Source organism: Macrobrachium rosenbergii, chromosome 23 (assembly GCF_040412425.1).
Source record: "Macrobrachium rosenbergii isolate ZJJX-2024 chromosome 23, ASM4041242v1, whole genome shotgun sequence".
NCBI classification, from domain to species: domain Eukaryota; kingdom Metazoa; phylum Arthropoda; class Malacostraca; order Decapoda; family Palaemonidae; genus Macrobrachium; species Macrobrachium rosenbergii.
Genome location: NC_089763.1, coordinates 7331041 through 7343021, shown reverse-complemented (window position 1 = coordinate 7343021; position 11981 = coordinate 7331041). Strand labels below are relative to the sequence as shown.

Genomic DNA, 11981 nt, shown 5'->3' with positions numbered 1-11981 from the left:
ACCACTTATCTATAGTGGCACTGCCGCACTTTGATGAGCAATGTTGACAATGAGAATAGGGAAGACGCCCACTGCTGGTAAAAGAAAACCCCTTTTCTATGATTTGGTATTGTGATGACATCCCAGCATTGAGGCTATAAAAGCCGATAAAGGCGCAGAAGAAAAGAAAAGAAGAGAGAAAGAGAGAAACACGCTGACGCTATCGACATTCAGCACGATACCAAAGTAAAAGTAAAAGTAAATATTAATAATTTCTGTTAGATATTTCAATACAAAAATACTATTTCAGTATGATATAGATATGCAAGTGTTTAGAATGTTTGTATGTGAAAATAGTACAATTCATAACGTCAGTAACCAAAATATGGTGTATGAAAACATTCAAACATCTTCCGAAAACTTTCCGATTACTCAAAACAATACTTTTTGGTTTCAAATACTTGCTGAAGTTCGAAATATCATTGGATTTTCTTGAAACCTCGCATGTTAATGCATATATGTTGTGTCGTTTTCATGTAATTTAGCTTTTTTAAATAAAATGATAATACCGCTAGAGAGAATTATATTGAAAAATCGGGCGTTATCGGCGTGACGTCACGGTTGTGCATTTTTTACCTATATATATATCTTGAACTATTTGAAATTTTAGGAAAAACTAATTTACACGCTATTTGTATGATATTTGAGTATTTACATACAAAGAGCAGGCAGGCTAGGATAAATAATAAGACCGCAGTTTTATTTCAAAAGGAGGACAAACGGACGGACTGACGGACGGACAACGGATATACATATTGCGTTCTTATGCTAATATAACATTGGCAATGATAATATGACTGTACCTTGAAAGTTTCAACTTGCTACGTAAAGTACTTTTTTTTTTTATTAATATTTTTGTGTTTGTGGTTGACCCACAGCCAGCATTCTTTGTAGCTATATGAAACAGCTTATGTTTTCGAAGTCTTATATACAGGAGAGTCATTCTTAATTGTTAATTAATGGCATATATATATATATATATATATATATATATATATATATATATATATATATATATATATATATATATATATATATATATATATATATATATATATATATATATATATATATATATGTATATATATATATATATATATATATATATATATATATATATATATATATATATATATATATATATATATATATATATATATATATATATATATATATATATATATATATATATATATATATATATATATATATATATATATATATATATATATATATATATATTCACACACACATATCTATCTATATCAACCTTCACGGCAGTTGGAGGTCAGTAAAGCCCAGCCACCTGGAGTACGCAAAAACCCCGGCTTTGGCCCATTATACCTCTAGAAATATTCAACTGACCAGGGTGAAGCTCTGGCTTTAGAGGTTTCCCGCTAAGGTCACTAATCGTGTCAAATTGCATCGAAATCCGTGCCTTTTTGGGTTTGTTTTTTTGAAACAATGGAATTTTAAAGTTACAGCATGCCATTTAAATGATCCACCAAAATTCAAAATTCCTGATGATCAGGTACGGATTGCTCACAATATTAGAAGAGACGTCGTTTTCTTAATGCGCATGAATAGCAAGTGGTGTTAGGAGAAGTTGGTTGACTTACTATCTTCATAAAAAATTTTCACTTACGTTGAATTTACCTACACAGTTTTGGTTTTTGTGATCATTGACCTACACTAAATAAAGAGCCTCAATAATTAGAATGTTTTCAAACAACACACACACACACACACACACACACATATATATATATATATATATATATATATATATATATATATATATATATATATATATATATATATATATATATATATTTGTATAATCATGCAGTAAACGAGCTGAGCTGGCCATAATCACAGAGAAACCACATAGGTCTAAGAAAACTATATCTCAAACCTAAATAACCCCCATTCCTTTGTTACCACATTTTTTATCTAGGGTGTTGCCATTGCAAAAAAGGACTGAAGTTACAAGCAAAGAAGTAATAAAATCACAAAAGGGGTAATAAAGCTCGTCCACAAGATATAGAAATGAAGGGGTAGGGTGTAGGGCTTTATAGTCCAGTAGACAGTTAGACCCACCACTAATTGCAAGTAGAGAAATTTCTGGTGATAGAAATCCATTCCTCGGGTGGTTCGGATTCCACAGTAAGCTGTAGGTCCCGTTGCTGAGTAACCAAATGGTTCTTAGCCACGTAAAATAAGTCTAATCCTTCGGGCCAGCCCTAGGAGAGCTGTTAATCAGCTCAGTGGTCTGGTAAAACTAAGGTATACTTACTTTTACTAATTGCAAGAAAAATGAAACCAGTGTTATTTTGCTACTTTATGTACACCAAATAACATATTAAAAAACCCCAAAAAATATCTCAGTGGAACATGATTTTTTTAATGATCCTCAATTTCGCATAATTAGGGACCTGGCGAAATTAGGTACGATAGATATACACCCTCAAAAACCATTATGTCATCCATGATGTTAAAGTTAACTATTAAATCCGGCAATTTATTGATTTTTATTCTCACTAATTGTCAGTTATCTATGTTTACCAGATTCCTGGGGGTCAAACTAGGGGGTTGCCGAGCCCTGTAGCAGCATCAATTGGTAATTCAGTCAAGGGTGCCTTTTCTAGGATGAGCATTGTTGCAAACAGCACAATTCACTAGGTTATTATCAATAAGAAACGTCAGTATTTTCTTTTTCCATCTTATCAGACATGTTTCCACAAACACCCCTGTATTTCCCACAAGCTGGATTACAAGGTACTCTAAGTTGCCGACACCCACAATGGTTCATTTGACAGCCAGATTTGCAATTGCATCTGACTAATTTCTGCAATTCTTTCGGTGCATAGTCCAAATCAGTTGCTACTGGAACTAGTGCTCCTCCTTGTACCTTCCAACCCCATTCCTGAGGATTTAGTGCAACACCCTGCCAAGTCTGTACCTGATGAAACACCCTTAGTGAATGATACTTGGCTGTGGCCTGCGTTGGCGGGAGTGATTTTGGATGATTAACTTGTTTCCTGGTTGCCAAGAGTTCAGTATATTTTCTATGTCGAAGTTTGTTCAGGTTTTCATCTGCTATTCCCTTCTTGTATATGGACATTAGTGCCTTTTCTCCAGCTTCAATTATGTCTTTTTGGGAAGCTCCTGCTCTGTTGAATGCCTCAGCTGCCTCAACAAAAGACTTGTCCTTCACCAGTGAAAGGCCCAGAGCTTTTCCATGTCCAAACAATCTTGAGGTCGTGTCACATCCAAGAATTGCATGAATTAACAAGATATTAATGCAAACCTTGTCACCAAGGACCTCTTGCACCTTTTGAATGTCAAGGTCAAGGTAACGGGCAAGAGAGCCAGACTTGGGTGGTGGCATGAAATATGTCTTCTTGTGTTTCTTTGTTGTGTAATGGATTAACAACACTAATAGGTCCATGTCACTGCCAACTAATATGGTCTCACTCTTCCTTGCCACGTGCAATGCAGTCTTGACAATCAAAATATCAGCATCTCCTTTTGCATGTAGGACTTCAAACCTTGCTATTTCTAGGTGTTTTGCAAGAAGGTGAATAAAGCATTGCTTATTTTCTTTGTTTGCCAAGAATTCATCCTTTTTCATTTGAAGAGACATGTTTTCATTGAACTGAACGCTCAGGGCTGACTTGGAAGCTGTGCGTTGGGCTTGCATGCCATCCTTTGGAGTTGGACCACTCTGGTTTCCATCGAACACAGAGTTCGTACCAAAATGCTTCCTGGAGACTTTCTTTCTGCGTGCTAACCATGACGAGTCTTTGGAAGAGGAGAAGAGGATCAGTGCTTACTTCCTCACCATCAATTGACATCTTTGATTTTGAATCCATTATTATAGCCTGGTCCTCTTTCTTAAATGTATAGTTCAGAACCTGTTTCCCCACCATCCCCTCCAAGATTTTGCACCCAATTTTCACTGCTTTCTCAGCATTCACATATTCTGTTGCTACCACACCATTTACTATGTTTCGGAGATTTTTATCATTTCCAAAAGGAGACTTGTCCTGAATGAATGAGACAAGCTTATTCACATCATCTGCATCTCTTTTCTGACGTGCCACTGATAAGTCTTTGTGTTGTTCATTAGTACTGTACTCAAGTGATGTCAGCTTCTGCATCGCCTCATTCACTTCAGCACAAACAGGACTGGCCAAGGCCCAAACAATTCTTTGAGTTTCTGTCATTCCCCTTCCTCTTGTAAGTCCTCCTGTTGTCTTCAAACTTCTCATCAGTACTTGTTCAATAACCAAGTCTGCAGAAAGACCTGCCCAATACCTGTCTGTCCTCCTGATTGCATAAAGTCCATTCACAAAACGTTCATAGGCAACAGGGTTGGTTGCTGGAAGGGAACACACTTCCTGTAAATAAATATGGACAGATTTGGTATAGAGGTTGTGGCCTGTTGCTGCAAGGTAAGATAGCATGTCATACAGTGCTTGTAAATGGAGAGCCTAGTTACTGGTTCTTTCTGATGTGGTAAACTTTCGAATGATAGAAATCATCTTCATGTACATGAGCCATAATTGACTGGTTCTCTCTGTTTCTTGACTGATTTTTTCACCTATCAAGTCCTTGATAGTGGCAAATGCTTCTGATGATTCAATGACTTCTGGGGTAATATCACCTGCCACAAACTGGTCATACATTTCAGCAAACACTGTTAACACGGGATGTTGGAACTCCTCTGAACAACTTGCCACAGAGTCAGATACCCTGAAACAAGTGCAATTGAACATTTCTTTGGATATGTCATTGATTGGGCCCATACCAATATAAAATGAGTAATATTACACTGATTGCTAGAATTTTTTGCTTGCCAGTGGAAAAGATTGTTGTCCAAAACCATCAAAATCACAGTCTGGAGGTAGGGGTACCCTAGTTAGAGGTACAAGAGGGTAATTCTAGGTACTTTTAATCATTCTCATCTTAACGATTGGCTCAAAAAACATAAGATTTCACAGTATATTGTTTGAAAAGGGGGGTGGGGGGAGAATGATATATTTCTTTCATAACACATATGATGCCGATAACACTTGATACCATATAATCAACCTCAAATTTCACCATGGTCCACTACTTTGATTTCTTGGGATTTTTAATCAGAGATAGAGTATATCCAGAGGAACACAATATAGGAGGTTTAATTTTTCTTGCAATTAGTGGTGGGTTTGGCCAATTTTGGGCTTAGATTTACTGGACTATTATGCTAGTTTCACACATTCACGTACCAAGGCATGCATGCCCATGCACGGCGAGAAATTGATAAGTACGTAAACACAATGTAAATACAACATAAATATACTGTAAGTGCTATATAAGTGCGCCAGCATGCATCTTGACCATTATGGACCACCCGGGCGTATGCCGGGGGCCACAAACCTTTCGACCTACTCAAAACCCTGCGTGGGTGTCCAGGTCAACTGTCAGGTAGCGTGGCCCAACCCGCACAGCGTGGCACCAACTGTGGGGTGACTGTGTGGCCACTAAGACCTTACCTGTGGTCCCACACAGCTCCAGGGTTCCTGCCCCGCACTGCGTGGGTCTCCACATGACGTGGGAGTGGACGCGGTAATCCTGCCAAACCACTCACATCCGCAAAGATTTGGCAACGCTTTGACCTGGGATAAAAGGGGCAGGCGGTGCACTTGTGGGTCAGTGCTTTCATGTACAGCATCCTGGTACTGCTCTCTCCATCAGCGCCTCTGTCATTGTCCAATGCTTTCAGTCAAGACGCCTAAAGGAGCTTTGTTGAAGAGGACAGGAAGATGGCCCTGAGAACTCCAGGAGCTCTGGTAGCTGGAGTTGCCCCCTATGCCAAGATGCCTACAGTTGCTGGTGGTGCACCTTCAGGCAGCAGCGATGCTGTGTGTTGCACCTTGAGGACAATGAGCTCGCGACGGGGAGAGACCTGGAGGAGGAGGAGGAGGAGGAGGAGGAGGAGGAGGAGCTTGCCCTTGTGTACGAGAGTGACCCTGCCGCTGCCACCGAGAACGATGGGGATGATGACGACATTGATGGCACTCCTGAAGGAGCCGGCCCTACAGTTCAGGGCTGAAAGAAGAACACCTCAGTCATCCTCTTGGAAGAGAACGAGAGGCTTGTTGGTGATTGGCTGGATAATGAAGCCGAGTTTATCTACAACAAGAGCCTCACAGCCTACAAAGACAAGGCGAAGGTCTGGAGGGCATTTGAAGAAAAGGATCAGCCACTTGTTCCTCCTGTGAGTGGCCGTGAACTGAGGACGTGGTTTATGTCCCTCGGGAGCCATTTTGGGTGGCTCACGGCGGAGAAGAGTGACCTAGGGATGGGTAGACAGCTGATGGTCTGGGGGAAGTGGATCCTCAGCATCTTCCACTTCCTGAAGCCCCACATCGTGCGTCAAAGGATGCCAAAGATGTTGGGACTTCTGATGGTATGTCTTATTTTATTGTGTTTCCATGCTTAATTATTAGTGATTATATCGTTACTACATAGTTTCCATTCATTCACAGTACATTTTATACCATTTTCTCATATATGTTCCTCCTATTTTTACAGTCTGCTCATGCTGCTGCCACCCTCTCTGCCCAAGCTCCAGACCTGCCTGCTGCTGCTGTGTGTGCTCCTGCCCCTACACCAACTCCCTCGGTGTCTCTGGTTGATGATGCATCAGGCACCAAGACCAGGAAAACCCAAGTTTCAGGGCTCTTTGATGTGGTCATCACCAAGGCACAGGCCCTCTGGGAGGATATGATGGCCTCCATCCAGGCACCTCCACATGACCACAGCGTCATCTACTGGCGCAAATTTTTTGAAGAGGTGGAGGACAACTGCACAGAGGTGTCACCTCACCTGAGGGTGACTCTGAAGATGGAAGTCCTTAGTGCCATTCAGTGCTACATGTGTGCCTCCAAAGAGGGCGTCACGAGGCCGTCGCGAAGCCTGATGCCCCACATCCTGGCAGTGACAGCAGACAGTCTGGCACCTGCAGTACCTGCAAACCAGCCCACAAGTCAACATGGGTTTGGCCCACCTCCTGCACATTCAGGCAGTGTACAGCTGACAGCATAACAGCTGGCAGCTCTACAGGTGCAGCTGGTTGAGCCCTCAGTGACTTCCACCCCAAAGGACCTCAGCAACCTGTCAGTAGCCACGACATTCCTCAATAATCTTCAGCATTAATTTTAAGTTTATTTGTCATGTATGTGCGCTGTGTATAGTACTTATATTTATTGTATGCTTGTGTAATTTTTTTTTGTTTGAGTGGCTGTACATTTTTCTTATATTTATATGTATGTTTCTTTTTGATATTAAATAAATATATATTTGCAATATCATGTCTAGCTTTATCCTCTTTCCAATTGCTAAGTATTGATGAGAATAATATATCATGGATTTGAAAAATATCTTCTATTAAATGAAGTAGCTCAAATACAAGTACACAAATAAAGAGGGCAAAATGAACCTGAATACACTATCTAAGTATACATTACTGAATTTTAAATAAGTCCAAAATACTATATGTAACATATGGGCACAGAAACAAAATTACAACAGGCAAAAAAAATAAGCAATTCATATACAATGTCACCAATATCGGAGAGAAGTTACTTTCAAAAAGATTGAATTATCATATCAGAATACAATCAGTGTTAAGTAATTATTACAAAGGGCAAAATAACTTCATCTTTTTTCTTATATTTATATGTATATTTGTGTTTGATATTAAATAAATATAAATTTGCAATATCATGTCTGGCTTTATCCTCTATCTAATTACTAAGTATTGATGAGAAGAATATATCATGGATTTGAACAATATCTTTTATTAAATCAACCAGCACAAATATAAGTACACAAATAAAGAGGGCAAAATGAACCTGAAAAGACTAAGTATACATTAGTGAATTTTAAATAAGTCCAAAAATAAATGCATAAGCAGACATTTAAATAAATAAAACAATCAAGTACACAGGAAAGTAACTAAATCATGCTCTCCTGCCAATGCACTGAGCCTTCAGCCGATGAAAAATATTGTTTCAGCTTGTTCTGTTGTTGCTTTGCATCCCTGGTTGCAGTGTTGCCGGTCACGGTTGGAAGGGCTGCTCCTAAAGATGGGTCACTCCTCCAACTACCAGGTATGACGGCATGTGTGATGGGGCGCTCCTGATCTCCTTCTTGTCTGCGTACGTTTTTTCTTATCATATTATGCAGAACACATGCAGACAACACTAATGGCTCTATATGGTCAGGCTTCAGTCATATCGCCGTGTGGAATACTCGGATTCTGTTTGCCAGAATCCCGAAGGCCTTCTCCACTGTCCTGCATGCCCTGCTTAACCTGTAGTTGTAAATCCAATCGTCTTTGGTTAGGCCTCTTTTGGGGTAGGGCTCCATAAGGTAATTCCTCAGAGGGAAGGCATCATCACCAACTAGGAAATAATCCACAGGAGATCCATTAGGTTGACCTGGCAGAACCTCAGGTTGGGAAGCTTTGCTTCAAAAGCATTTCGCCCAGTCAGGTCTGGGCAAATACACCAACATCTGACTCTGACCCAATGGCACCCACGTCGACATATAGGAACTTGTATGAAGCATCAGCACTGCAAGTAATATCATGGAGTAGAACTTCTTATAGTTGAAGTAATGTGTACTGCCTCGGGGAGGGTTACAGAGGGTTATAGCTCCAATTATGTTGGGGAAGTTCCACCTTTCTTCAAAACCTCGTGCAACCTCCTGCCAAGCTTTAGGTGTTTGTGGCACCTGCAGTTCCTCATCCCTGAAGGCAGCAAAAATGGCCCTCCAGGTCTCTGGTATGATGTAGCTAATGGTGTTGTGGACTACCCGGAACAAGTATTGCAGACTCTTGTATGAATCACCTATAACGAGGAAACGTAGGGTGATAGCAACACATAGGTCTGGCTCAATGGGTTTCCTCCAGAATGTCACTTTCTTCTGAATGTAGGGTGTGACTTGTTCAACAATTTCATTGAAGAAGCCCCTGTCTATCCGGGTAAAATTTTTGTACAGGTCTGGGGCTTCGGTTGATAACTCTCCCATCAGGTTGTCATAGTGACCTTGCTCCATTCTTTTCTGCAGGTATGGCCATGCCCACACCCTCCTTTGCCACCTCTTTTTCTTCACTGTGTGGTTTGCAGCAATCCTTGCAATCTCCAGCAATAACATGGTGTGCACATATTCGACGATGAATGGCATCATTTCTCTTCTATCCGTACTTGCTGTAGCTATAAGTTCATGGATTTTAGCAATGTGCTCCATGTTGATTCAGCAGGATGGTAGTATGTGTTGATGCAGCAGTGTTATGTCAGTGACTAACAACACATGTGCTGCTGGCCAGCCCTCTTATAGCTGGGGATTAACCCCTGCAGTAAGTGGGGACAACATTAGGTTGACATAACTCAGTAACGCACAATGTTACACATACGGTATAAGTACATTGGTGTTACGTGCTCTGCCACGCACTAATTTTGGCTGCGCTGCCAGTTGTTGGGCCACTTCCAGTAAGCATCACATCACGCTTACGCAGTGCATACATTTGCGGCACACTATAATACGCTTGCTTTACGTACATCGGCCCAGTTGGGCGGGGCTTATTCACCTCATGCATGGTCACATTTCACAATTTTCAGCCATGCATGCCTTGATACATGAATGTGTGACCTTAGCATTACTCTGCAATCTGATAAATTATGATGAAAGGGAAAAGTAGAACTAGGAGTCTTTTCTCAATCAGTATAGAAAACAAGCGTGATTATAGTATGCATACTGAACAGGCTACAGCAGTGTTTCCCAAATTTTTTTAGTACGTGACCCCTTACAGCAGTACCATGGCCCCCACATTTATAAGCCTTCTAAAATCGTACTAATTTTAAATGGCACAGATATATTTTAAAATTTTAAATATTAATCACAGCAGAGAGAAAAATAAAATCTCCATTGATCTTTATCAATGTTTATTAACAATGACTGATTTATTAACATTTTAATGTGAAGAATATTCCTGCTTTTTTGCTACAAGCAAATCAATACAAGGGTCTGTATGGCTCAAGGCACATCGCATGTCTGCTTCAGCATTCAACCTGTTTCTAGCCTTCGATTTGACAACCAGGAGAGTCGAGAAACCACTTTCACAGAGTAAGTCGATGAGAAAGAAATGAGTACCTTCAGGGCAAATTTGCTGGTCTTGGGGAAAGCGGAGAGCATCTTGATCCAGCAGTTAGAGCTGTTGAACGGTTGCTGTTTCTGGAACTCCTCTTTGGCTGCGGTGTTGTTGATGAGCTCCAAGAATTCCTCTTGTATGTCATCAGGAAGATCATCCACAGTGTATCGGAAAGGATTGCGGGCAAGTGTCAGCTGTACATTTTCATTTCTATCAGTTTCATGAAAATAGCGTATGAACTCTTCTTGGAGGATTATCAAGTGTTCCTTGATCTCTTGTTGCAGCTCCTCAGCAAGTGGTTCTTCTCCGATGACCTCGTTCAGATGCTTGAAAGGAAGCTACATTCCTCCTTTCAACTTTCCTCTTCCAGAGAGCTAACTTGTCAAGGAAAGCCTTGATGGCATCGGTATGCATTATGATGGTGGTATCTGGACCCTGTAGTTGCCAGTCAAGTCCATTCAAAACTTCAAAAACATCTGTCAAGTAGGCAAGACTACATTTAAATGGCCGCTGAATGTCATTTAATAGCTACTCCATTTTCTTCCCTTGGGCTGCCAGAAATATCTACAATTCATCAAAGAGTTCAAATACACGAGCAAGAACATTACCCTTTGACAACCAACGAACAGATGTGTAGATAAGGAGGTCTTGGTGAGCAGAATCCATGTCTTGGCACAACCTACGAAACAGCCTGGTGTTAGTGCCCCTCCTTTGATATGATTGACGATGTGGATCACTGTCTCCAAGGTATCTTTGAGAGGAGCAGGAAGCGTCTTGGAGGCAAAATCCTCACAGTGGATCAGGCAGTGTGTTGTAATGATGTCTGGGTTCTTCGTTTTGACCAGAGTCATAAATCCTGACTTGGAGCCGAACATGCTGGGAGCTCTGTCCATACAGACACCAACCAATTTTGCCCACGAGAGTTTTTCCTCTTCGAAGAAGTTGGACACTATGTTCATGATATCCTCAGCCTTTGTTGTTGTTATCAGTGGGCTGCAGAGGAGGAACTCCTCCTCCACCTGATTTTCGGAGATGAACCAAGCATAAACCAAAAGCTGAGGAGGATGTGCAATGTCTGTGGTCTCATCAAGTTGGATGGCGAAGAAGGGAGAGAGTTTGATTTTCTCTATCACCTGAGATTTGATGTCCTGCGACATGTCATCGATGCGCTGCTTAACTGTGTTGTCCGAAAGACTTATCTGATTAAGCTTGCTGACATAGTTCTGATCAAGGACAAGATGAGCTGCCTCTACCATGCAAGGTTTAACAAACTTCTCTCGAATTGCATGTGGCTTCTTCTGCTTTGTAATAAGAAGGGAGATCCTATACGATGCCTTGACGACGTTGCTAGGTTGAAAGAGAACTCCTGTCCCATGATACAATCTCGACTGTTTGAGCTGGTGTTCCTTGATTTTGAAGTATACCAAATCCTTGTTGGCCAGCTCCAGATGAACCTTGGGGAGGTGTTCCTTCAACGTGAAGGGTTTCATGCTCTCATTAGCAAGTGTCTTCTTACAGATGAATCACTGTGGCATCTGCATGCCATTGTTCACTATAAATGAGAAGCCAAAGCTGAAAAAACTCTCATTGTGTGTGCGCTTCTTAAGAATCGTCCGACAAAACATAAACATAAAAACTAACAAAATTCCAAAATATAATGGAAGAACAACTTCGTGTGCTACAAATTCCCGTACCCAAAACGTGAAGTCAATTTATGGGAAAAATTAATTTGGTGGAT

At 40.7% G+C, this 11981-nt stretch overlaps 1 protein-coding gene across 1 annotated transcript; it reads right to left on the bottom strand.

Moving 5' to 3' along the window:
* Positions 1-9395: 9395 nt before the first annotated feature.
* LOC136850987 (protein FAM200C-like) lies at positions 9396-11733 on the bottom strand. Its single transcript, XM_067124961.1, has 3 exons — positions 10852-11733; positions 10246-10569; positions 9396-9446 (listed from the first exon to the last, which is right to left on the bottom strand). The coding sequence occupies exons 1-3, from the start codon at positions 11731-11733 to the stop codon at positions 9396-9398; spliced, it is 1257 nt and encodes a 418-aa protein (XP_066981062.1).
* Between the last annotated feature and the right edge of the window lie 248 nt (positions 11734-11981).

What these genes read in the sequence shown, in the direction of transcription:
- LOC136850987 (XM_067124961.1), bottom strand. Translation starts at nt 11,733, where the DNA reads ATGAAACCCTTCACGTTGAAGGAACACCTCCCCAAGGTTCATCTGGAG. An exon ending in TGTTCGTTGGTTGTCAAAGG is followed by an intron (nt 10,570 to 10,851) that starts GTAATGTTCTTG and finishes CTTCCTTTCAAG; the next exon opens with CATCTGAACGAGGTCATCGG. An exon ending in CCAGCAAATTTGCCCTGAAG is followed by an intron (nt 9,447 to 10,245) that starts GTACTCATTTCT and finishes CACTTACTGCAG; the next exon opens with GGGTTAATCCCCAGCTATAA.